This window comes from Myxocyprinus asiaticus, chromosome 10 (assembly GCF_019703515.2).
Source record: "Myxocyprinus asiaticus isolate MX2 ecotype Aquarium Trade chromosome 10, UBuf_Myxa_2, whole genome shotgun sequence".
In the NCBI taxonomy this organism is placed as follows: Eukaryota; Metazoa; Chordata; class Actinopteri; order Cypriniformes; family Catostomidae; genus Myxocyprinus; species Myxocyprinus asiaticus.
Genome location: NC_059353.1, coordinates 11,661,234 through 11,689,100, shown reverse-complemented (window position 1 = coordinate 11,689,100; position 27,867 = coordinate 11,661,234). Strand labels below are relative to the sequence as shown.

The 27,867-nt window shown below is 38.5% G+C and overlaps 1 protein-coding gene across 1 annotated transcript; it reads left to right on the top strand.

The window, feature by feature from the left end:
• The first annotated feature begins 19 nt into the window (after positions 1 to 19).
• On the top strand, positions 20 to 27,765 carry cfap91 (cilia and flagella associated protein 91). Its single transcript, XM_051708511.1, has 17 exons — positions 20 to 107; positions 265 to 341; positions 3,192 to 3,349; positions 3,785 to 3,862; positions 4,062 to 4,118; positions 4,296 to 4,480; positions 5,924 to 6,101; positions 6,225 to 6,382; positions 7,073 to 7,255; positions 7,832 to 7,965; positions 8,059 to 8,172; positions 8,988 to 9,059; positions 9,155 to 9,301; positions 11,375 to 11,596; positions 16,978 to 17,126; positions 18,393 to 18,484; positions 27,024 to 27,765. The coding sequence occupies exons 1-17, from the start codon at positions 20 to 22 to the stop codon at positions 27,269 to 27,271; spliced, it is 2,340 nt and encodes a 779-aa protein (XP_051564471.1). The 3' UTR covers positions 27,272 to 27,765.
• The last annotated feature ends 102 nt before the right edge of the window (positions 27,766 to 27,867 follow it).

Below are 27,867 nucleotides of genomic sequence, written 5' to 3'. Positions count from 1 at the left end.
TTGCACGCTACAAGCAGATATGAGCGTCTCTGTGACACGCACATTTCACAAGAAAAATGAGGGCAACAGGGGGTTCAAACAGCAGAGGTTATATGATTATTTATACGGTGAGTTGCGCATTAACATTTGTTGTCATTAATATAGATTGATTATACAGATTACAAACAAACACGTGCTTATATAATGATATTAAAAGAGAGTGCAAATTGTGTTGTTTATGATCAAAGAAATGAATTAAAATATGGATCATGGTCCTGTTTTCAGACCCAGTGTATACATTGTCAGCTGAGGTGGATCACGCCAGGGAAAACCTCAGAGCGCATGCGTCAGTGGATCGAGTGGTAAGATGAGAGATGAAAAGCTCTCTTTTTGTAGGGTCTAAAATAGTATGTAGACGTTGAGGTGGCTATTTTAAGTATTCAAACAAATATTTTTTCTTCAAATACTTTATCAAAGTATGTTTTGCCCTATCGCTATTGCCTCTGTGACCCGTTGTGAGATGGGCTTCAAAGTTTTGCCACTTTGAATAGTTGATATTGATAAAACTTTGGCATTTTTAAATATAAGACACATATTATTGGAAGAATACAAACATAACCACAAATAAGCATTAAGTGGACTTCTATACTTAACTGACTATATGTGCTTGTTCTGCTTAAAGGGATAATTCACCCAAAAATTAAAATTCTCTCGTGACACCCTCATGCCATCTAAGATGCCTATGACTTTTATTAGGGGGGTATTGGCTAAACTTTTATCCAAACTTGTGACCTCACTGAATTGAAGCCTTAGGTACAGTTCTTCGATTGAATTATAATCACCACATGTTGTCCGGTAAGAACAAGAGTGAAGATGTACAAAATGATAGAGTTTATTTACACACAATTATCCATGTCACTCATGAAGCAATGAAGAAATGCGAGTCTGTGTGTGTTGGTGTGTGTGTGAGTTTGTGTGTGTGGTTTCTAGATAAACAGATAGAAGAACAAAGAATAAATATATTTAAATTATACAAATAATAGAATAATGCTACAGGAAGTGTAATCGAGCTTGAAATCATGATCGGCAAGGAGGCTGCTGTCAAGATGTACAGTGGAAAAGGAGTTATATTTTGGTCTGTTCTTTGAAGTCATATGGATTACTTTTATGCTGACTTTATCTCCTTTTTGGAGCTTCAAAGCTTCACCATTCAATTATTATTATTTTTTTAGGATTTTATAAAACTCAGGTCACAACCTGATTTCATAAATGATTGTAAAATAAATGAATACATACATTTTCACATTTGACATTTTTAACCCTTTTGCACCGTAAGTGTGACAGATGTAGATGTACATGTCTTGTGTAGGGCAGTCTAGTAATTTGTGTGGGGTGGAATTACGAGCAACTCTGACTCTATCTTTTTGTCTCCTGCTCTGCATGTAAGATTAAAATTTGCTCCTTTCAGTCTGTATGACATCCTCAGTATTGTAAGCATGATAACCCAACTAAAATTCCTAAAACAAAACTAAAAAAAAAAAACATTAGCACACATTAATTAGATTATAGATATTAATATTGCTGGTATTCCTCTGTAAACTGAATCCTCCATGCATCTGCATTGCATGGATAATTCTTTTTAATAAAAACTAAGAATTGCAGATCATAGCAGTGAATGGAAATCTGCCTTAGCATTCACTATAAAAGCATCCTCATCCAGTAATGATAAACAACTGTCAGTGGCCCATCCTGGCCAGTGCTGAGAAAAGTAACAGGTACCACGTGACATGTTTTTTGTCTGATTATGACAGACTCACAGTCACACATTTGCAAGGGATCTCCTACTAAATGATTTAAAGTGTTGATAAAAATATATATATATATATATATAAACAAGGACAGATGCATGATTGGGGTGACAAATCACCCCCCAATCCTCAATTCTATACCAATGGTGCATGATATTACAAAATGTTAGAGGGGTCATATTGGGGAATTACATTTTCCTTAATTTTTTAAGATAAATGACTTCATTGAATTATGATAATATAACTGTACATTTCAGAACACAAAACTTTCTCTCCTGTCCAAAAATACCTTTTTTTATTTATTTATTTATTTTTTTTAATCATGGGTGGAAAAAATTTATTGCTGCTTACTTTGGTCACTTTGTGAAGGCCCGTCTAGCAGCCTGATTTATTCTAAAGGTCAAAAGGGTCAAAAAGAGGGTGGAAAATGGTCAGAGTTGGGAGGGTTACTTTTGAAATGTATTCCACTACAGATTACAGAATTCATGCTGTAAAATGTCATTTGTAACGTATTCCATTAGATTACTCAAGGTGAGTAACGTATTCTAAATACTTTGGATTACTTCTTCAGCACTGGTAGATTTTTTCACTTGTTTTGACTATAAAAACTCTGCCAGTACAGTAAGACAAAATACACATGTTAAAAATACATTCTCTGAAAAACCTAAATATCTTATGCAGTGTTGCTTCTAAAACAAGATCAATCAAATTTATCTTGTTTTAAGGATTTTTAGATATTTTTACAGGAAAACAATACAAAAATTATTAAAAAGAATATGATTTTTGCCCCAATATCAAAGGTCTTACTAGAAAAAAGAAATTATGATCTAATGTGAATTTTCTTGATAAAAAATATGACCGTGGCTGGTAACATGTGCATGTAAAATGGCTAGAAATAGCATTTTATCTTAGCGTAAAGATGACAATTTACACAAGATTTATTTCTATTTCTTCTGCTCCAAACTGACTTCAAACGTACTTCTCTGTCTGCTTGTATGAATGTAACACATCATAAGAAAGTGTTTCACTGCTGTTCAAATGCACTTTGGATCGCATCATTTATATGGATAAATGTTTTCCATCTGAAAGGACTAAATATCAAATGAAACAAATGACAATAAAATGCAAAGTAATCTCTTCAGTAATCAAAATACTTTTTGAATGTAACTTTATTCCAATTACCATATTTAAACCATTATTTAAAGTGTAACTGTAGAGGAATAAAGTTACTTGTAATCCCGTTACATGTATTCCGCTACTCCCCAACCCTGGGAATGGTAATAAAAGCCAAATTATTACATTCTAACATTATAAATTTCCAGGGAATAAATAAATAATAATAAAAAAAATTATATATGATATGCCCATTTTAAGAATTCAACATATGTGTTTTGTTTCTATCAGCGGAGGGTCCCAGAGTTTAACTCCATGTTTAGTAATCTGCCACACCACCCACGATATACCTTACGCCTTGAAGTCACTGATCCTGTGCCTGCATACATTGATCGACGTTGGCGGGGCTACGATGAGCAGAGGAAGCAGGCCCTTCAGCAGTTGACTGGGTGAAATTCCAATGACCTCACTATAAACACAATATGAAGTCAGCAATCCTTTGTAAACATAATAATAGATGGTTGAATATCAGGTCTCATTTCACACCAAAAAGAACACATAATATTTTGGATAAAGAAAATTAAGCCTATTTTAGGAGCAGTAGGAGTTTTGCATTGTTACATTATTTTCTTGACAATTAAGCACATTTTAACCCAAATTTTCTTTACTGTTCAGGCATCAGAGTTTTTCCTCTTATTATCAATGTGATTTCATTACTGATTACCTGATCTGCTTTACTGTAATACAACTTTTTTCAATCAGCATAACTTAAAAGGCAGTACAACAAATACTATTCATCATATATAAATACTTTACAATTTTAATTATATGCTGTATTTGCATATAAATTGATAATCTTTTAAACCTTTATATCTGTGTGTAAGAGTTATGTCAGGGGTTCACATACATAGACCAAACCCTGATGACGTGACAGGAGTGGACCGCTGGAAGTTTTTCAAACGGTAAGACATGCAGTATATAATGCTTTTTTATTTCTGCAGTTATTAGGGCTAGAACTAATTTAAAAAAAAAATAAGGAATATGAAATCCGCAAATTCCACAATGCATCACTCTGAAAAAAATTCTTACTTAAAAACCCTTATTAAATAATTATAATTTTGTCTTTTTCACTTTTCTTCTCTCTTATTGTCTTTCCCTCAGACCACTCATTCCTTTTGCTCAGCAGATTCCTCCTGATGTTGTATTTGCTTTGCCAAAGTAAGTCATGAGATAATGTATTAAATACCTTTGGTCTATCAAATAATCCTGGAAATTATCTGTGTTTACACTGTAGAACTGTTTAAAAATGTCCCATCTACTATTCCATTTGCATTTGGAATATTTTACTCTCACTTTCTCTCTCTCTCTCTCTCTCTCTCTCTCTCACTCTCTCAGATCTAACCTCTTATCTGCTCCGGATGGAGACGAAAAATGCACCCACACTCCCTTCCAGCGCAGCGTGGGAATTCAGACTGACTACCGGGAGAGTGAGACACAGACCGACCCCTATACTCCAAACTATGTGGTTCGTCCTGGGACAGCCCCCCCTGAGCTGCTCACACTGGCCACACTCACATGGGGTAAACAGTATAAACATAGTGCATCGTCAAGTTTATTCTACGCATGACTTTTTGCCTTATGCCTTACACATTGTCCAAACTGAACTTGAAACCACTGGAGTGTATTTATACACTGATGAGCCAAAACATTAGTGCTGATCCACCGAGGCATGGACTCTGCAAGACCCCTGAAGGTGTCCTGTGGTAACTGGCTCCAAGATATTAGCAGTAGATCCATCAAGTCCTGTAAGTTGCGAGGTGGAGCTGTTGTGGATCAGACTTGTTGGTCTATCACATCCCACAGATGCTCAGTCGGATTGAGATTTGGGGAAATTTGAGGTCAGGGCAACACCTTGAACTCTTCACCATGTTCCTCAAACCATTCCCGAACAATTCTGCTGAAAGAGGCCACTGCCATCAGGGAATACCATTGCCATGCAGGGGTGTACCTGGTCTGCAACGATGTTTAGGTACTGTAGGTGGCACATGTCAGACTGATGTCTACATGAATGGCCAGACCCAGGGTTTCCCATCAAAACATTGCCTAGAGCATCACACTCCCTCCACCATCTTCCCACAGTGCATCCTGGTGGCATCACTTACCCAGGTAAACGGTGCACACGTACACGGCCGTCCATGTGATGTAAAAGAAAACGGGACTCATCGGACCACACGACCTTCTTCCACTGCTCCAAGGTCCAATTCCGATACTCGCATGCCCATTGTAGGTGCTTTCGACGGTGAACAGGGGTCATCATGGGCACTCTGACTGGTCTGTGGCTACGCAGCCCCATATACAACAGGGTGCGATGCACTGTGTGTTGTGACAGATTCCTCCCATAACCATCATTACTATTTTTTGTGACTTGTGCCACAGTAGACCTTCTGTCAGTTCGGACCAGACAGGATAGCCTTCGTTGCCCTTGCGCATCGATGAGACTTGGGTGCCCAACACGCTGTTATGCCTCCTCGGACCACTGTCGGTAGGTAGGTACTCACCACTGCTGACCAGGAGCACCTCACAGCCTTGCTGTTTCAGTGATGCTCTGACCCAGTCGACTGGCCATAACAATTTGGCTCTTGTCAAAGTCACTCAGGTCTTTACTCCTGCCCATTTCTCCTGCATTCAACACGTTGACTACGAGAACTGATTTTTTGCTAACCATCTAATCTACCAGACCTTGACAAGTGGCCTTGTTAGGAGATGATCAACGTTATTCACTTCACCTGTGAGTAGTCATAATGTTTGGCTCATCAGTGTATGTTTGTTGAGTGTGATATTATGTTGGGCGACCCAGAAGTCAGAGTGTTCTGCCAACTGTCTCCTGTCTTTTATTAGATTTACATGTAAGAGATGCTTGGCTAAAGCACTGCAACCATGCAATTGTTGCATTTTGAAATGCAACATCCCAGAAAATCAAGGTTGCATACTGAAGCTAGAAGCATAAATGTAGTTGTCTTTAGGCCATGGACTGCCTGCAGGACTGGCAGAAGTGGAGATGATCGAGAGAGCGAGAATGAAGAGAGCATGGGAGGCAACTCTGCCCCCGCTAGACGACCTCACTCAGCTAGATAAGAGGAGGAGGATGATGGAGGAGATGGAAAGGAAGGAGTGGGCCTTCAGAGAGGAGGACATAGAGAAGTGAGCATTGCTTTATTACTTGTAAAGGACTTAACAACAATCTAGTGAAGTCAAATTGCAATTGTGAGCTTTACTTCTGCAAGGCACAAACATATATACACTCACTGTTATTGTAAATGTTAGGCTGCAGGAGGCACGACTGACCTTGCTGATGCAGCTTCTGCGTCAGAGGGAGGAGAAGCAAGACCAGGTCAAGGTGGAGCGACTGGAAGTGAGCTTCACCCAAAAGCAGAAAGAGAAGGAGGCACGGCTGAAGAAGATTCGCAATGACTATGTTGTTTGTGAGGCCACAGTTTGATTTATCTTTATCTATCTATCTATCTATCTATCTATCTATCTATTAGGGGTGTAACGGTACACAGAAGTCACGGTTCGGTATGTACCTTGGTTTTGGGGTCACGGTTCGATACGTCTTCGGTACAACATGAAAAAACAACAAATCCCACATTTTCATTTATTTTGAACAGACAGAAGTGCAAATGACAGTTCGTTGGCATTTAGTTCCCCCTGAGGTAGTTGGTACGGTAAAGCCTCCTTTAGTGTATTAAGCACTAAGCAATAAACAGAATGCACTCTTGCATAGGCCATATTTTTTTTGTAGGGTTGATAAAAATACAAGTACCGTTACACCCCTACTATCTATCTATCTATCTGTCTGTCTGTCTGTCTGTCATTTAACAACACCCTAGCAACCAGTTAGAACACCACAGTAACCACCTAGCAATGCCCTAGCAACTACTCAGAAGACCATAGCAATCAGCCAGAAAATCTAGCAACCGCCTAGCAACCAGCCAGAAATCCTAGCAAATGGCTAGCAACTACTCAGAAAACCTTAGTGCCTCCTAGCAAGGCCTACAGAACCTTCAAACTATCTATCAAACTGTTTAAAACCTTCAGACATAGCTTTGTCCAGCTTACTTTCAAAGTTTGTCTTATTCTAGTTTTATCCAGTGTCTTCCTGTATTTCACAGCAATGCGGAAGCTGCTGGCAAAGAGGAGGAATGTGGAGGGAAAGCTGGAGAGACGAGATATTATAAAGGATTACTCAGATTATGGGTCTCAGACATATGCTCCTCTTTCTCGGTTTGGCCAGATCCCAGACCGGAATTCCAACCGCAATATGGTCAAGAGTCACTTTCTCAGCACGTACCAAGGTCTGCTTCTGTATACAGAAAATTTAGTTTCCCTCTGATGTTTAAGGATTCATTAAAGTCATTTGTTAATAATCTTAGATAGATAGATAGATAGATAGATAGATACACATATATACATACATACATACATACAAATATATATATATAAATATAAACTACTATTGCATTAAACTACATTATAAAACTAACTAATTACATTTATTGTGTTCTTTCTTTCATATCCATATTTTCTGATATGCAAGTATAATTTTTATTCTAATGTCATATTTTTTGTTTTTTGGCAGTCAATTATTATTCATTGACTTGCTAAATACATCAGCTTCTGTGCTATACTGTATATTATCACACTGAATAACACACTTAAGTTAATGTTTTTAACACAAATACATTTATATAATAGCAGTTTTAGTCTTTCTCGAAAAACGAGACATGTTTACAGCAGATTTCACAGATTTAATAAAAAAAAAAAAAAATGTGTTATTTTAAAAGCTTGGCCTATTCTGGTTTTAGCTGAAATGTGTATACTTACAATTCTGGTAAAGACCTGCAGTGATACAGTATATCTGTGTTTATCAGGTCTGTTACAGCTGGAGGCAGGTCTCCCTCCATCTGTCATGGAGCCTCGGATCAAAGTGCCAAAACCTAAAGTGACTAAAGGCTTTGTGTCACGCTCAGCCCGCAGAGAACTAGAGCTCCTGAAGACTCATCAGGTAATGAGCAGTGGGGTGCTTTTCACACTTCATCAGACTGTCTGTGGAGGTGTATGAAGTGACATATATCGCCTGATCCTCCTTTTTCACCAGGCTCTGAAAGCCGAAAAAGTCTGTGTGGAGGAAAAGAAGCCTTTGCGATTCCTCTTTAAAAAGGAGAAGCCTACTCCGCGGCCAACGACCCCTGTGGTGGATGGCCCCCCTGAGGTACAGCCCACGTTCCTGCTGTAGACAATTCGGGCCTTTCTAGTAGGTCTGGCTTTTTTCATGGAACAAGATGTGTTGTGCATCTGAAGTTTGCAAGTTAAAATGTGCCTGTGTGCAGACAGTTTGGGTGCTCTGAAGGTAAAAGCACACTGGTTCTCTAAAGCATTGGTTCTCAAACTGTGGTATGTGTACCATGCCCTTATATGGTGAAATGTTATCTAAATTTTTATGTTTTGTTTCTAATTACTGATCTACACTCACTGAGCACAGGAACACTATGGTCCTAATAAAGTGCCCAACATGGTTTTCTACTGTTGTAGCCCATCCACCTCAATGTTTGACATGATGTGCACTCTGAGATGCTATTCTGCTCATTACAACTTTACAGAGTGGTTATCTGAGTTACCGTATCCTTTCTGTCAGCTCAAACCAGTCTGGCCATTCTCCGTTGATCTCTTTCATCAACAAGGCATTTCCATCCTGAGTAAATTCTGAGACTGTTGTGCATGAAATCCCAGGAGATCAACAGTTACAGAAATATTCAAACCAGCCCGTCTGGCACCAACAATCATGCCATGGTCGAAATCACTGAGATCATATTTTTTCCCCATTCTGATGATTGATGTGAACATTAACTGAAGCTCCTGACCTGTATCTGCATGATTTTATGCATTGCACTGCTGCCACACAACTGGCTGATTAGAAAATTGCATGAATAAGTAGGTGTACAGATGTTTTCAATAAAGTGCTCAGTGAGTGTATTTATCTTTGCATCTTTCATTAAAATTCTGAGATCAAAGTTATATACTTAACAGGGGGATGAGGAAAGGGAACTGGCCATCATCTTCCTGCAGAAAGTACTTAGAGGGAGATCTATCCAGAATCAGGTAATGTGCACAAGCTCAGTGGGTGGAGCATGTTTATGTCTAACTGATTGTATCGTCATTGATGTAAATGGATAATGACGTATGATGGGTGTCAGATGTTCGAGGGAAAGGAAAAACGGCTGGAACTCATCCAAGAACTTCGCACCACACACACATTGCAAAGAGAGGAACTGGAGAAGAAGGAGGAAGAAAAACAGGTCACACTAGCCTTACAGAGGAATAGAGACATCCACTCTGACATGGTAAGAATGAAGATATGAAGGGCACAGGTAGGACAGTAAGCACCAACCATTATATTCACTTGGCTGATAAAACTTTGTACTTATCTCGATGTACTCATAATGTGGTTCTTAAAGCATAATGTTAAATGTCATGTTAAATTCTTTAACATACAGCACCACTGCTTTAACATACAGTTTACCACCAATCTTTTCCAATTATTTAATTATTCAAACAGGCTTTCTCAGCATGACTGTGCACTTAAAAGGATAGTTCACTAAAAAATGAAAATTATCTCATCATTTACTTACCCTCATGCCATCCCAGATGTGTGACTTTCTTTCTTTCTTCTGCTGAAGATTTTTAGAAAAATATCTCAGCTCTGTGGGTCCATACAATGCAAGTGAATGGTGGCCAGAACTTTAAAGGTCCAAAAAGCATCCAGTATTAATCCAGGATCCAGTAGTTAAATCCATATCTTCAGAAGCAATATGATAGGTGTGTGTTATCTCTTTAAAGGGGTTACAAGGATTCAGGTTTGAACTAAAAGTTCATTGTACAGTGAAAACATACTGTCATTTTTTAAGTCAAATCTTCCTTCCCAGTCCAGAAACACAATTTATTAAAATTAAGAATGGCTCGTTCTGTACTTCCACAACTCACTGAGAAATCAAGATACTCTTATTCCTCAGGGGTCTGGGTAGCTCAGCAAGTAAAGACGTTGACTACCACCTCTGGAGTCACGAGCTCGTATCCAGGGCGTGCTGAGTGACTCCCAAATTGGCCCGGTTGCTAGGGAGGGTAGAGTCACATGGAGTAACCTCCTCGTGGTCTCTATAATGTGTGGTTCTCGCTTTCGGTGGGGCGTGGTGAGTTGTGCATGGATGCCGCGGAGAATGGGGTGGTGGTGGTGGAGAATGAGGTGGTGGTGTAGTGGACTAAAGCACTGAACTGGTAAACAGAAGGTTCAATCCCCACAGCCACCACCATTGTGTCCTTGAGCAAGGCACTTATCTCCAAGTTGCTCCAGGGGGATTGTCCCTGTAATCAGGGCACTGTAAGTCGCTTTGGATAAAAGTGTCTGCCAAATGCATAAATGTAAATGTAGAATAGCGTGAAGCCTCCACATGTGCTACGTCTCCACGGTAACACGCTCAACAAGCCATGTGATAAGATGCACGGATTGACGGTCTCAGACGCGGAGGCAACTGAGATTTGTCCTCCACCACCCGGATTGAGGTGAGTTACTACACCACCACGAGGACTTTGGAATTGGGCATACCAAATTGGGGAGAAAAGGGGAGAAAAAAAAAAGACACTCTTATTCCTAAACACCAGAAGAACTAATGATAAGAGGGAAATGTGGGAAAATGTGCTATTTGTGTCTTTGTGTAGCACCTGCTGCTCTGCATTTCCTTCTAAAGGATCCAACAAAAAAAAGCAGCTGGTGTTTATTTTAAGAAGGTCCCTGATGATTTCAGTCCGATCTTGACAGTTTCTGCAGCACATTTCAGCAAGGATAGTTTTGTGAACCTGTCACAATGTTATGCAGGCTTTTCAAACAAGCTGCTACTTAAGGATAGGGCAATTCAAAAGTACATTTGAGCCGACAGCAAACCCCCAGCTTGTGCAGCACTGCTTCATTTTTCATTTCACATGCGAAGTGGGTGCTTACATAGTCTTAAAGGTACAACAGCAAAAAACTGCCTGTCAGAGAGAGGGTGAGAAATTAATAATATTATATGTGGACCTCAGGAAAGAACAAAAATATAAATTTTTTCATTTTTACGATATGACCCCTTTAAACCATTGAATAAATTATTTTGTGGTCTAAATAAAAAATCACTAAACAAAATGATGTAAGTATTTATATATAATGAGTTATAACAGCTCAGTTACTGCTACTCTAGCAAAAACATGGTCATAGGTAAGATTCTCTAGAAACACATCTACTGATAAAATGTATACCTTTAATGCACTGTAAGCCGCTTTGGATAAAAGTTTTGTTGTGTCTAATATTAAGAAATTTTTAGATAACTATTGATCTGTTAACTCGTAGATCCTCCTTATTCCATGGCCCTCTGTCTTTCTCTCAGGTGTCTCAGATTGAGTCCTCCATTGCTGGTCTGTCTGGGACAGTGATAGTGGACATGCTGGACTTCCTGTCTAAAGAGTTGGTTCGGCTGCAAGAGGAAAGGCGAATCCATGCCTTCACCCTATTGGCTGAGAGAGACCGGCGTATTCGTGAGGCTGAGGAGAGTGGGAGGAGGCAGATAGAGGAGAGGAGACGTAGAGAAGAGGATGAAATATTCAAACAGGTTTCTAGAAATTCTATTGACATTGAATGGGCTTTTATCTCTACTCAACAAAATCCTTTCAACTTATGGACATGCGCCATACCCTTCTCTTGGATTTCCCCGGGCTACAGCCCGGGTCCCTCGTCGGCATCCCCGTCTCCCCTCAGGGGGTGCCTAACAGCAGACTTAGAGTATGTGTGTGCAGTATTTTTTATGTGATAAAGCACATTTTGATCCTGTATTGCAACCTAGAATTCGCCACTTGTACAAATCTTAAAGACCCGTGAAATCAAACATCATTAATATTTTGCTGCTTTTAGTCCATATCTATTAGCTTTAAGGTCATCATTATGTTAGTGAGCTTCTAAACATTGACAAAAAAAATTCAGATAATATAAACATTTAAAATTTGCTGTTTCTCTCTTCTGGCTAAAAAGACTCCGGAACATCCATGATGTCACATACAGGTTGAGAAACCTTGTCCAATCAAATGCTTTCTAGAATGACAACGCTCCCTCCCCCTATAGCTGTTCAACATGTCTGGCTGTGTTCTAACTGCCACTGATCATGCCTTAAACTCAGCCTCAGACACAGTCTGTGCACTAACGTCTGATACTTATAGCACACAAAATTGGACAATGCTTTCTCGATCAACTCAGCACACATCTGATTGGATGGTTCGATGGAACTTCCGCGAGTAGACGTAAACAGGATGTTTCATCAGTCCACCTGGAATCCGAGTTGAGTTCATAAGGTTCCATGTTGATACAATGAGCACTTTTGAGGATGAAATAATCACAGAATTTGCCCAAGTTTGCCATGTGAGTGACATAAAATCTTTTAAAGATATTCAGAGTTTCATTTGAGGCATGTAGCAGAAAGTGAAGCGGATATCCACGAGCAGAGCTGCATTTTCTGCTTTGTGTAATTAGTTATGTCTGTGAAATTCTCTATAATGAGGATTTCTGTGCTGTACTTACTCATTTTCTGCTCTTCTCCTGTGTGTTTTCTATGCAATTCTGTGCGGAGACTCATGCGCCATTATGTATATAAATAATTTTTTCCACCATGTCTGTCTTTTATTATGGTATGATACTTCTCTGAAAACCCTGCCCCTAAACACCCTGTAATGACAAAACCAACTGGGATTGGTCACTTTACATGTCAGTTAGATGGCTTTTCCTGTCTAAATGGGCGGCTCTTGGCCAATTGAAGTGGCTATAGACCCCAGACCTATGACTGTGGCATATGCAAGACTAATCATGCTTTAGCAGGGCACTTTGAAGGGAGCACAATCCATGCTCTAGGGTCATTCCAAACAGAATTTCCAATAAAAATAGCTTAAAAAGTGAGTTCTGACTGACCGTTATCACCTTTCAGTAGGCTTGGGATTGATGCCTATTCACACAAATTTTCCCAATGATTATTGACAGGGTTGTGAGGGTTACTTTTGAAATGTATTCCACTACAGATTACAGAATACATGCTGTAAAATGTCATTTGTAACATATTCCGTTAGATTACTCAAGGTCAGTAACATATTCTAAATACTTTGGATTATATCTTCAGCACTGGTAGATTTTTTCACTTGTTTTGACTATAAAAACTCTGCCAGTACAGTAAGACAAAATACACATGTTAAAAATACATTCTCTGAAAAACGTAAATATCTTATGCAGTGTTGTTTCTAAAACAAGATAAATCAAACTGATCTTGTTTTAAGGATTTTTAGATATTTTTACAGTAAAACAATACAAAAATTATCAATAATATGATTTTTGCCCTAATATCAAAGGTCTTACTAGAAAAAAAGAAATTATGATCCAACGTGAATTTTCTTGATAAAAAAATATGACCGTGGCTGGTAACATGTGCACGTAAAATGGCTAGAAATAGCATTTTAGCTTAGCGTAAAACTGACAATTTACACAAGGTTTATTTCTATTTCTTCTGCTCCAAACTTACTTCAAGCTTCTCTATCTGCTCTTATGAATGTAACACATCATAAGAAAGTGTTTCACTGCTGTTCAAATGCACTTTGGATTGCATCATTTATATGGATAAATGTTTTCCATCTGAAAGGACTAAATATTAAATGAAAAAAATGACAATAAAATGCAAATTAATCAAAATACTTTTTGAATGTAACTGTATTCTAATTACCAATGATTTATATTGTAATACAGTTACTTATATTTTGTATTTTAAATATGTAATCCTGTTACATGTATTCCATTACTCCCCGACACTGATTATTGATATATGTCGCCATTGTTTTCTGATATAAATAGGGCTGCTCGTTGCACAATAGTCTTTGTCTCTACAGACATACTTCTCAAAACTGAGAGCAGCAAGGTAAATTAAAGGGGGTCACGCATCAGACACGTCTGGTGGATGACAAGGAGTTTTCTAAAATTCGAAACAAGTATTTTCTACAAAGGTACTCACACACTGCCACCGCCGCTCGCCGTCTCCGGAGGCTGCTCAAAATTCTACAGTGCCACAGAGCTCAACTCGCATAGTTTTTCATTAAATTCAACCCAAATCATTTTTAAAGATTATTTACTCTAGCCATCACTGGATGGTATATTGAGTATATGTATCTTTCATAGAGCCTACACAATGTATTTTCAGTTACAAGTATGTCTTTTTGTGGTTAGACAGCTTGAATGAAACCTATTCCAAGATACATACTGAGAAACTGCATAATAATTTCTAATCTTTCAGTTTGCGCAGTTTCATACAGTAACCTGCAAACTCATCAACGTCACTTTGTTCATTCTTGAAGAAGTACAGAAACCTTCAGAGCTGTTGTGTGTATGGTGACAAGAGCCACATCTGTCCCCTGCACCGCATCAATGCGTCCTGTGTTGTAAGACCTGCGCCTTGTCCACTTCTCAGTAAATTTTGTATCACCCTCTTGTGGTCTTCCAATGCTATTATGCCAGACTACAGGAAACAAGGCCAACTGAGCAAACTGGAAAGCAAGCAAATTAGGCTTCTAATTTAAATGTCAATATAAATGTTAATATATCGATGCCTCAAAAATATATCGCTAAATTGCCGTGCCAATCAATAATCTATATACTGATATTTTATGACATGCTTACCTTTCAGCCATCTGAAGTTCACAATGTGGAGGGTAATTGTCTTTGAAGTGAACAGGGCTTAGGGATGAGCTGGACACGAGGAAAGTTCCTGGAGTTTATTTATATTTGTTGTGCAGCCGGAGGTGTCTTGGGATGAACAGCTGGAGTAAGTGTTCTTTATTCTTAGTGTATTGTGATTCAAAACATGGATACATTATCTTTTACTAGCTTGTTTTTCATTCATCTGCATTGGACTTGCACAGCGGCTCCTGCCTCATCGTAAACAAAGACTGCAATTTGCTGTATGCATTTGTGGGCTGGTTATGGATTTAGTTAGATCATAGTTCGGTTCTCAAGTCTTTGGAAAAGCTGGCCGGTATTAAGATTGCTTCTTAAGTTTCCCTGGTAAGTGGCTCTGACATGAGCAGCATGGTGGAAAGGGGTATGTGTGTGTGTCTGTAAACTAAAGCCTGTTGGCTAAAAATGGGCTGAATCGTTTGACTTGGCTCGCTCCCACTTCCTGTTTAAGTTGGAAATACATCAAAACACCAGATCCAACTGCGCTTGTCAAGGCACTTCATGGGGAAGTGTCCCTTTATCCCAGATTAATATGCATAGACAACTATTCATTTCATCTCAATGGGAAAAGTAAGAGAAATATCCAATAGACACTTTTTAGTCAGATTTTTTTTTTTTTTTTGCCAGCAATTGAATAAAAGAAGGTTATAGAAGACTGCTGCAAATAGAAGCAATTCAGCACAAAGATGAGAATTGCATGTGAAATCTCACATTTGAATTTGTCTGTAGCAAAAGTGTGATTTTACATGCGTCTCTTATCATCTTGTCACTGAATTCTGAATTGTCACTGAACGTATTCACAACTGTCTTCTTTTGGCTCATTTTATTTAATTGGCTGGCAAAAAACATTTTGAATATTCTTTGTTTTATATGAAGTGCAAAAAAGAAAATTGCACAAACATTTTAGTTTTTCTTTTCTTTTTTTTTTTTTTTTTTTTTTAAAAAAGGTAAATCTATTGGATAGTCCTCTTTATATTCCCCATTGAAACAAATGGGTAACTATGGTAACTGATTTGTTTTCCACCACAGGCAACCATGCCTCTAGTGTATGAAGTTTTGCAGACTGTAACTAATGTATAACAACAGTGATTAATAAAACTGTGTACATTTAAGGCTGTTATTATTACCAATGGGAGATGGGGGAAGTGTTTGGGTTGGAACATATTTGAAAACCTATTTTGCAATTCGGTTTGGTTATGCTATAGTGGTGCAGAAATTACTCACCTCTGAGATAATTTGAACAGAATGATGAGGTCTTCTGTTGTGATTTGTAATAATCTCACACATTTCCCTACAGTGAGATAATGACCCGCACAGAGATAATACTTTTATATTACATTGTTTGGGAAAACCACAGACGTTTCAGCACTTAGGCCCTTCCTCAGTGTGTACATCCCCACCCTCTTTTTATACAGACAGCATCCCCATTACATCATCACGTATCCCTACATTCACAAACATAATTGATGATAAAATACAAACAATTAGTGCCTCAGGGAATGCATGATTCAACCAACTGACACATGATTCATCACCCAATTACCATGATCATGCAAAAATACTATTATGTAAAATTATTAACTATCACAACAATCAAAATACAAAAGTAAGTAAACATTAAAAATCACAGAATTCAATTTTGCATATTTTTACATGATTACAAAACAAGAATAATTGATCAAGTAAGAATGATCTAATTACTGAGACATCAGGTATTCACCATCATCAATCAACATTAGTTCATACAATTTAGATTTACATATTGGATTCACATCTGCAAAAACTCAGAGTTCATTAAACACTTTTATTTATTTATTTATTTAGAGAAAATGTGAATTTCTTCCAAATGAAAGAAATGTTCTTTAAAAAAAAAAAAAAAAAAAAATCCAAATAATGATCACTTATTTTATTCTTTATGATGAGGAGACTTATTATTTTTTGCAATTAAACTTTTTTTTTTTTTTAATGAAGTGAAACTGTGCCTTGTTGCAATTCAATGCAATCTGTTATTGCCTTTATGCTTGCCTTAAGAAAAAGATATTTAATACACCATTTTTATCTAATTAGTCATATGGTGGTATTTTAAAGCTTGCACTATTTCCAGTTAATACTTCTAATATATACTGTATATACTGTAGGGTGGTGTGTTCATTTGTGCACTGCAATGTACTGCAACCAGCAGATTTGCGATCTTGTCTATCTGAGATCTCTTAGCTGTATGTTCTCTGATCACAGGTGGTCAAGGTACATCAGGACACAGTAGACATGTACCTGGAAGATGTCATCCTGTGCTCTATTAATCAGACAGCTGATGCCCAGGCCAGAGAAGAGATTCACCGTATGGCTGAGGAGCTGAACAACATTGTCTATGCCACGGAGCAGACGTACGTGCCTGGTCTTGCATTGAAATAAGTTAATTAAGAATGCTATTACATCCAGTAATACCTGTCTGAAAATCTCACATCTGTACACTTATTGATGACAATGAACCATTAATTCTTGAAGCCAACATGAAATCAAAATTGACCCAATTTACTTTCTTAATGCATGTTCCTGATATTATTGTGCACGATTCATCAGTGCATGTTATTGAAAGAAAAATCTTTTTGAAATCGATTGATTATCATTGTCTCACAATCAAAATGTAATAACTTGCTCCATCTCTAAAAGGACTTTCTTATTTGGCTGATGTCACCTCTTATTTTATTAACCCCCACTGCCCCCAACCACCTGACTCTATTCTGGTATGTAATGGCAAGTTTTCAGAATCCAATCAGTTTCTGATGGTTGAAATAATAGCAGGCTGAATATCCTGTTTAACATGGAAATACATCAGATTACAGAAGTAAAATGCACTGCGAAAAGTGTTTTATGTTGACTTCCCTGTTGAAAAGGGATGCGATGATGGTATGCTGGTGTGCTGGTGTCTCCACCAGGCTTCTTAACCAGCAATACTTCCTTGCCAACCATCTTGAGAAGAAAGATTATACTGGTTGACCATCATTTTTGTTGGTAAACAGCATGTTTAAAAAATGTTTGTTGCTGACAGTTTCATGTGTCAGAGGTTTTATTAGATCCAAGAATTATTAGTGTGATGCTAAGGATGTCTGAATCAGTTGAGAATGGACCCGCACGGTGTTGAAGGTTTACTGACTGAGTTTTTGTTGTAACCTACACTGCTCAATACATGCATTGATGTCCTTGAGCGTTTAGTAAAAACAGGCCATATTAAATACAGACCGTTATCAAATAATACAAGGTGTATAAAGAAGATAACTCACTTCCTCCCTGAAAATATATACAAAGACATACTTAGATCTGTCAAAAGCATAACTTCCACCCATTGTGCTTTGCCTGTTCTCAAAACTTTCTCTTCCTTCAAGGCAAAATGGGTAGAAAAACAGTTATGTCTTCGAAATTTGAATTTGCACATACTTTATATTGCTTCATAGTATTTTACTTTAAATAACGGTACTTTAAAAAAAAAAAAATGCACATCTAGAAACCTATATTTTCTTGTGTTGCAATTGTTACCGTTTTTCTTTTCACTTATTTGAATAATATGTCCTTCATTTCCTGTTTAAGAGTATTTCTTTTTCTATAAACAGAACAAATCATGTCTCAACAGTCTTGTCTGTGTATACGTGCAGGAGGAGCAGTCGGCAGTCTGAAGAGATTGTGGCAGAACTCATCTACAGATTCCTCATTCCTGAGGTTGAAAAGATTGCTGTCAGAGAGAGAGGTGGGTTATTCAGCCTGACAGAAAATAAGTAACATACCTAGCTAATATACGCCAAACTAATTGAGTCGTTAAAGCTGAAGTGTGACCTTTTTTCAATGATAAAATATTTTCTCTTATCCTAGCTTCACATGCAGAGACAGCTATAATATAGTAAGCCATTTGTAAGTTGATTTCCCCGAAAAGTGTAAACACTGTGGCTCTGTGGAACTATCAAAACATTGCTCTGTTTGTTTGAGCATCCCATCCAGCTCATCCCAGCAACATTGGCTCAACCAAAGGTCAGAGTGTTAAGCAAACCAAAGTGTTCAGGTAACCTGTTTGAAAACAATCACTATTTATGTAATTCCATATGGTGACGCCAGTGTCATATCCATGGAACACAAAAGGAGTTTGGTAGCAGACTGTCATTGTTATTTGCCATAAAATGAAAGTGAATAGTTGCTATGGCTTTCCAAACAGTCCATACGACTCATTCACAATCACTTTTCTCAAAACGGCCAAATAAATATAGACCAATTAATCAACCTGGCTGATATGTTATTTCATAAGCAATTTTCACCAAGAATATAGGGTTCTGTTTCCATGAACGACCATGCACTATTCTTATAAAATGTTCATGAGAGCTCTAATTCTTAGTGCAGTTTTTGTGCCAGCGCAAAGCACAAGTGGGCATGGCTGGGAGTTTTTGCGCTAACGGTGGGTGTATGCACGCAAACTTTGGGTGTTTTGTATGTTAATGAAATGGTGCAAATTAGCTATTTTCCTGAGAAAGAGGTCATTGCGCTAAGACATCATCCAAGTAGGATTTCACGTTGGGCCCCCATTTGCTAAGAAACGGCCCTGGATGCAGTAACCGGAGAAGAACCTTTAGAATTAAATTGCACTTGACCCAGGCCATTAGCGCTTTGCACGCACTGTTTCGCCAACCCACTTGCGCCTAGACTTAACGCATGCTTGCACAAAAATATCAAAACTTTATGGCCATGCCCACTGACATTGCGAGTATGATGTATTACATAGCATTCTTAAAATAGGGCCCAAAGTCAGTTTTACAACAGACAACTGCTTTTTATTTTCAATTAACATTTTTTATTGATTAATAGACATATCACAAAGAAAAAATACAACATATATACATTGAATCAGACTTAACATTTAACCCCCACTATTACCCCTAATCTTGAATTGCATAAGGTGCACCCTTGCATCTCTCGATGCAGACTTGACGTTTTTTAGAATCCTAGCCCACACTCCCTCCTCCAATACCAAGTTTAAATCTTTCTCCCATAATCTCTTGATAGAAGTTAAAGCTCTGACCCCCAGACTCTGAATTAGCAGGGAGTAATACACTGATGCCTCATGACCTTTTCCAAAAGCAGTAATCACCACTCCCAGAGTATCTGCTGCTTTAGGTGGGTGTGTGCTACACCCAAAAACAATACAGAGCAAGTGGCGCAGCTGTAAATACCTATAGAACTGAGATCTGGGAATCCCAAAATGTTGAACCAAATTTTCAAAAGATTTCAATACTCCACTCTCATATAGGTCACCGAGTGTAGTAACCCCCCACACAATCCACTCTGACCAGCAGGAAGGGGACTTATTAATACATAATTTAGGGTTCAGCTATATGCTCGAGGCAACCTTTAAATAAATGTCCGAATTACACATTCTGGACACTTTTGTCCACACCGAGTGCAAATGCGAGATAACGGGGTGTAAATTAACTTCTCCGATTAGTTTGATAGAAAAGCTTTGCAATGGCAAAATAGGGGCAAGAACTTCCTGTTCAGTACAAATAATAAAACAAAATCTTGGGTAGGCCTAGCCCACCTTTGTCAATCGGCCTATGTAACTTGTTGAAATGTAATCTGGGATGCTTACCATTCCAAATGAAGGACTTCGCTATGCTATCAAATTGCTTGAAATAAGAGAAAGGGACATCTACGTGGAGAGATTGTAACAGGTAATTAAATTTGGAATACAATTCATTTTAATAACATTAACCTTCCCAATAATCGATAAATGTAATGAAGCCCACCTGCCCACATCACTCAAAAACCTTTTTATTAAGGGGTCAAAATTAACTCTAACTAAATCAGACAAATTTTCTGGGAATAAAATGCCCAAATACTTAATGCCCTGTTTGGGCCACTGGAAGGCACCTGGCTAGAAAGCTGTTACTGGGCAGTATGCTGTTAGAGCCAAAGCTTCGGATTTAGACCAATTGATTCTGTATCCTGAGAATTTAGAAAAGGAATTAATAATTCTATGGAGGCAAGGCATAGACCTAATGGGGTCAGAGATGAATAATAAAATATAATCTGCATAAAGCAAAAGTTTATGCGCCACACCTCCTGCCACCACCCCTGGAAAATCATCTTCCCTTCTTATCGCGGCTGCTAATGGTCCAGGGCAAGACAGAACAATAATGGGGAAAGAGGGCAACCCTGCCGGGTGCCCCTATCCAGAATAAATTAATCTGAAATTAATCCATTTGTTTGTACCGCTGCTACCGGGTGTCTATAAAATAACTTTATCCATCCAATAAAAGTATTCCCGAACTCGTATATTTCCAAAATCTTAAAAAGATAATCCCATTCTACCATATCAAACACCATTTCTCCATCTAGTGAGATGGCCACGACCGGAGTCTGATTATTCGCCACTGACCACATAATATTGATGAAACACCTACTGTTATCAGAAGAGCTGCGGCCCCGAATAAAACCCACCTGATCTCAACTCGGCAAAAAAAGAAACGTCACTTTTTCAGAACATTGTATTTTAGAGATAATTTTGTAAAAATCCTAATAACTTTACAGATCTTTATTGTAAAGGGTTTAAACAATGTTTTCCATGCTTGTTCAATGAACCATAAACAATTAATGAACATGCACCCGTGGAACAGTCGTTAAGACACTAACAGCTTACAGATGGTAGGCAATTAAGGTCACAGTTATAAAAACTTAGGACACTAAAGAGACCTTTCTACTGACTCTGAAAAGCACCAAAAGAAATATGTCCAGGGTCCCTGCTCATCTGCGCGAATGTGCCTTAGGCATGCTGCATGGAGGCATGAGGACTGCAGATGTGGCCAGGGCAATAAATTGCAATGTCTGTACTGTGAGATGCCTAAGACAGTGCTACAGGGAGAGAGGAAGGACGGCTGATCATCCTCACAGTGGCAGACCACGTGTAACAACACCTGCACAGGATCGGTACATCCGAATATCACACCTGCGGGACAGGTACAGGATGGAACAACAACTGCCCGAGTTACACTAGGAACGCACAATCCCTCCATCAGTGCTCAGACTGTCCACAATAGGCTGAGAGAGGCTGGACTGAGGGCTTGTAGGCCTGTTGTAAGGCAGGTCCTTACCAGATGTCACCGGCAACAGTGTCACCTATGGGCACAAACCCACCTTCGCTGGACCAGACAGGACTGGCAAAAAGTGCTCTTCACTGACGAGTCACGGTTTTGTCTCACCAGGAGTGATGGCGTTTATCGTCGAAGGAGTGAGCATTACACCGAGGCCTGTACTCTGGAGCGGGATCGATTTGGAGGTGGTGGTTCCGTGATGGTCTGGGGCAGTGTGTCACAGCATCATTGGACTGAGCTTGTTGTCATTGCAGGCAATCTCAACACTGTGCATTACAGGAAAGATATCCTCCTTCCTCATGTGGTACCCTTCCTGCAGGCTCATCCTGACATGACCCTTCAGCATGACAATGCAATCAGCCACAAAAGTGGAGCCAGTTCTGTAGCATAAGATCTAAAAAATTCAGCGGCAAAGCCATCTGGCCTCGGAGCCTTGCCTGTAGGCAAGGCCTTAATTACCTCGCCAAGCTCCTCCAAGGTTATCTCAGAATCAAGAGAATATTTTTGCTCATTCGTCAATTTAGAGAGTTCTAATGGTTCCACAAAGTTTCTAATGTCTTCATCAGTAGACGAAGATGTGGAACTGTAGAGATCAAGATAGAATTCTTTAAAAGCATTATTAATATCAATGGCTGAGGTAAATATTTCACCACCAGCAGATTTCACTGAGGGAATGGTAGAAAAAGACTCTCTCTGCTTTATATATCTAGTCAAATCTTCCCTTCTTTGTCCCCCGACTCAAAATATGACTGTCTTGCCCTGAATAGCCAAAACTCCACCTTCCACAACAAAATAGTATTATATCTGTATTTCAATTGAGTCAGTTCTCTGAGGCCATCAGACGACATTCAGCGCTTCAGCTCTGCCTCGGCAATTTTAATATTCCCTTCCAACTCCACGAGTTCTCGTGCTTTGGATTTTTTGATGAATGAGGCATAATGTATGATCCGACCCCTAAGAACCACCTTAAGTGCCTTCCAAGCCATGCCCACAGAGGATACTGAGGACCAGTTGGTCTCCATCTAAACACTGATTTCAGCCTTTAGCATTTGTTGGAATTCAGGATGCATTAAAGCACCAACTATATGATTTCTTTTTCTCTGTATGTGGCAACACCTCTACTCACCAGGGTGTTATCTGAGAGTAAAATGTTTCCAATTGAACAATCAACAACAGATGAAATGAGGGAAAAAACTATTCTAGAATAAATCTTATGGACTGATGAAAAAATGTATAGTCCCTACCAGATGGGTTCAAAAGTCTCCAAATATCTGTAAGACCAAGATTTTTACACATCCTGTGATGCATTACTGTTGCTCTAGGGGGCTTACCCACTTTTGCTTCACTATGTTCAAGGACTGAGTCCATCAAAAGATTAAAGTCTCCTCCCAATATTATATCATGAGGGGTGCCAGCGGCTTGCAACATCCCTTCAAGAGCCCTGATCATCAGCGTTAGGTGTTTAACTTTTAGCCAAAATCAACCTTTGCCCCTGAATTTCTGCTGAAACAATAATGACTCTTCCTAATTTATCTTTAATCTGTTTGAGACATTTGAATTGTAGATGCTTACTTATCAATGTAATGACTCCCCTGCTCTTACTTGAGCCAGCACTAAAGAAAACATGTCCACCCCATATCTTCCCAAATTGTTCAGCTTTCTGCGGGGAAAGATGCGTTTCTTGAAGAAACACTATATCATATTTCTTACGTTTAAAAAAATAAATAACCTTCCTTCTTTTTATGGGGTGCCCCAAACCATTCACATTCCACATGGAAAGAGACAGTCTGCTCATATTAACATTTGACATATTAAAAAAAAATAGATTGTGCGTCAAAAATAAAATTATAATGGCCACATTCCAACATTAGTGCAACAATCAAAACCCGAACTTCCCCCTGATCCAAACAAACAGAAAAAATTAAAATGTGCGCATTAACCCTTCGCACGACAGCGCCAACTGGCGTCCATCCCTCTAAACTCAAACAGTCCATGTATGCTTGCGAGAGCCCCCGTGACAACTTTGCCATCAGATTGCTCAAGTCTGGTGCTTCTACAGAATTACACAACAGAAAATAATCTATAAAACAAACTCCAGGCAATAGGAGGCATAAGCACAAAGAACGTGCAGATTCATCCACAAACTGTCCCAAAGGAGTGTTATTCCACAAAACAATCTCCAGCCGCTAGGCAGAACCAGCGAAAAAAAAAAAAAAAAAAAAAAAAAAGGCTCTCAGCTTCCTCTGAAGTCAAGTGAATGTTCAGTGAGTCAGGCCCACTCTGCTGCAACATGAGAACCACAAATAACTTACTCGGTCATTGACTTTAAGAAGAACATTGCTTGCTGTGGGCATGTAAATATTTTGCGGCCATCCTTATTATCTATTCTCAATTTGGTCGGGAACATCAGTGCAAAACAACCTTCCATTAATGTAAGAGTTTCTTGCATTCCTTGAATCGATCACGTTTCTCTCTTGTCGAATTCGCAAAGTCTGGGAACAAGAAAATGCTATGGTTCTTCCAAGAAAGCCTTCCTTTACTCCTCGCCTCGCATAACACAAGATCTTTATTGGATGATCTCAGAAATTTGGCCAGAATTGATTGGGGCCTGTCTCCCTCCACGGATCTCCAAGCCAGAACTCTGTGAGCTCACATGATTTCCAGCTTATGGCCTGTTATGTCGAGCAGAATCGGGAAGAGCCCATCTAGGAATTTCACCATATCTCGGCCTTCTTCGTCCTCAGTAATTCCAGCAATTCGGATGTTGTTTCACCGGTTATGATTCTCCAAGTCTTCCAACTTTTCCCAGATGCGCTCCAAGTCTGCCTTGGTCGCTAGCGGGTTAGCAGCTAATTCCCTCTCCGATGACTCCAGATAATCTATCCGTTTCTCAACATCCACCACTCTTGTAACCATCTCAGTGAATTTCATCTCCATGGCAGTGATCGATCGACGTATTACAGCAAGATCCTCCAAATCAGCAATGACCTTCATCAGCATTGCCAACACGTTCATCAATTGACACCGAATTTCCTTCCAATTTGGACTTCACCGTCCAAATTGACTCCCGGGCTTGTGGCCTACTGCTCAGGGACTTCAGCTTGAGCATGTAAGTGTCTTTTAATATCTCCAGAGCCTGAGGATTTGGAATTCTTTGACATATTGTCTTCCTGTAACAGTTAAGAATCAGGGTGTATCGAATCTCACCGGTTTATGACACAAAAAGTATTAAAACTAGCAAAGTGCACAGAGCTTGCCGTTCACACGTCCGAACCTCACATGGCGCCACGACTCTCCAGCTGCTTTTATGTACACATCTTGCTAGTTAACACCCTCTTGGACTTTCTTTGATTATTTGAAAAGCCTCATGCAGACCTATTTATGCATAAGCTGTGACATTGGCAGTATTTGTTTAGTTTGACTTGTTCATGACCTGTGAGTTTGACATGTATGTGTGTGTATTAAAGTTGAAGTCATGTGGTTTGTGTTGGATTCAGTAAATTACCATAGCTAATTCACATGGTTTGTTTTTAAGCTGCAGTTCTATTTGCCCAATAATTTACTTTATAGTGCAAGAAAGACCCTGTTCATACTAATGCAGGCTGTGCACACATAACTCTTTGTCACAGCTCTATGGCTTTCTCATGTGACTCTGACCAAAATTGTTTTTACAGTTAATGAAAGAAGAAATGATTCTACTATTTCTTAAATATTAACTTAAATTAAAATGGTTTGTTGGCATAATAAATGATTGGTCCTTTTAAAAAAAATTTTTTTTTATTAATTCTGTAATTTATTTACCCTCATATCATTTCAAAACCACACAAGTTTCTACCTTGGACTAAGTGCTCTAGTCGAATGAACTACTTTTATAAAACTGATCACTGTCTACTGTCATTGCAAAAGAGCAGCTTTAACATTCTGTGAAACATCTACTTTTGTGTTTGTGTCTTTAAGAACAATACATAGTATGGGAAAACATAGTTGTACAATAATGTATTACATTTATTAGAAATAAAAAAGGGGAAATATTTATAAAGTTTGAAGTATAAAATAAGATTTACACTGATTTTATACTATTAATGCCACATACAAGGGATGGTAGTTATCAAGTCTCCCATTAAGACCTTGGCATTAGCAGACATTTAATCATGCTGTGACTTTGCATTATATTTCTGTGTTCAACAGGAAAGATTAGGGCAGACTATAATGTATGTAACAGTAACTGTGTCATGACACCCACTCTACTGCATACCTGAATTGCATTTCTTTCTTGTATAGTAAACATAGTTTACTTTTACCGTCACTTGTACAGTACTTGTGAAACCACATAACATGCATTTTCTAAGATTATATCACCCTGTGCCCTAAAAGAGTGTTTTTCAAATGGTCTTGCTTCAGTTTGGATATCAATTGGCAACCCAGCACAGTACCAAAATTGTTTATTGGTAAAAAATGTTTTCTTAAAATCCACAATTGAAATTCATTTAAATAATTCAAAAAAATTGTGATTAAATAATTAAAATAATACTAATGTCCACAGCCAATAATTCACAAAATATTTTGGGGTACTGTCACATGACTATATCTCAGTAACTATAAGATTTGGTGTCAAAAGTCCAATTGTGCAAATGTGTGTTTTCTCCTGCAGAGAGGCATGTTGTCACAAAAGGACAATGTGTGTACATTGACTTTCCAAAATAAACATACCCTGAGAAATACCCACTGGAGTAAAAAATGTGACAACAAACCCTGGTCTCCCCTATACCACGTTGCAACATGCAAATTAACCCGTATTTAATGTAGTCTTGGTCGTATTTACTTTTGCATGCATTGTTTTGTTCATGGTTTTCAAGGAGAGGGCATGTCACAACCTGTATGAATTTCCCTAGCTTCTAACAACTGAGATGAATTTGTGCCAAAATAACATAGAATTTGGTTGGACGAACAGACTTGATGTCAGTATATGAAACTTATTTTTTCCTTCCTTTTAAAAGTTGATAAGTCTATTTATTTTGCTATCCTCACTAGCCATAATTAGATGCTAAGCTGCATTTTTTTTTTAATTTGTGTTTCACATTGTTTTGACCTGCAAATCATTTTTGGGTCTAAAAATTGCAACTAAAAATGTACACTTTGCTCATTTTCTTTTAGTACGTCAGAGCCAGAAAAGACATCTACAAGCAGCTCATTCCATCATCAATAGCAGTCCTGGATCTTCTGCATCTCCCCAGCTCCCATCTCCCTCAGACAGAGCCTCATCAGCTGTCCTCAATGAAATGCTCAGCCAAATTGAAGAGGCTATTCACACAACTATGACCCCAAGAGACCCCCCATCATTAAACAATTTGCCCACTACTCCAACGCCAGAAACTCATAGTGGGGATGACAAACACTCATAGTAAGCCAAAGAGTAACAGTAAAAGAGGGACTTTCTGTAAAACTCTTGATCTTTAATTTCTTTATCTCTACTACTTGTTTGTATCTGTTGTCATAGTTGGCTTGATTTTTCCCCCTGCTCAGAGTAAATAAACTGAGGAGCAATGTGAGTTTCCACAGAATCTATTGGAACACTCAAAGTTTGTAGCTTACTAATGATGAACGATAATAATTTATAATAATATCAGATTTTCTTGTGTGAAAAGCACAAAGTCTGGTACACAGTGATTGCATAGCTTATCCTCTTGACTATTAAGTCCATTTGATCAAACACATGTCTGAGTAATGGGCTGTATCTCCTGGAATGATAAATGGAATGATAAGGATGATTTAGCATTACCCTGTTACTTTGTGGCCTGCATAGTCTAACAAAATGAAGGCAAGTCAATTTATTTTAAAAGCTCAGACACAAACACACAGTTGTCCAATGTGCTGTACAATACTACAAATAAATTAAAAGGAATAATAAAAAAATTATATAATATAAAATATGACAAAAGGTTTGTAGATTTTATATTAATGTTCCATCTTAAAGGCAGTGTTCACCCAAAAATTAAAA

Bases quoted from the DNA above. Each gene is read 5' to 3' on its own strand.
- cfap91 (XM_051708511.1), top strand. From the start codon at position 20: ATGAGCGTCTCTGTGACACGCACATTTCACAAGAAAAATGAGGGCAAC. The intron at 108-264 runs GTGAGTTGCGCA...TCCTGTTTTCAG, and splicing joins GTTATATGATTATTTATACG to ACCCAGTGTATACATTGTCA. The intron at 4,119-4,295 runs GTAAGTCATGAG...TCACTCTCTCAG, and splicing joins GTTGTATTTGCTTTGCCAAA to ATCTAACCTCTTATCTGCTC.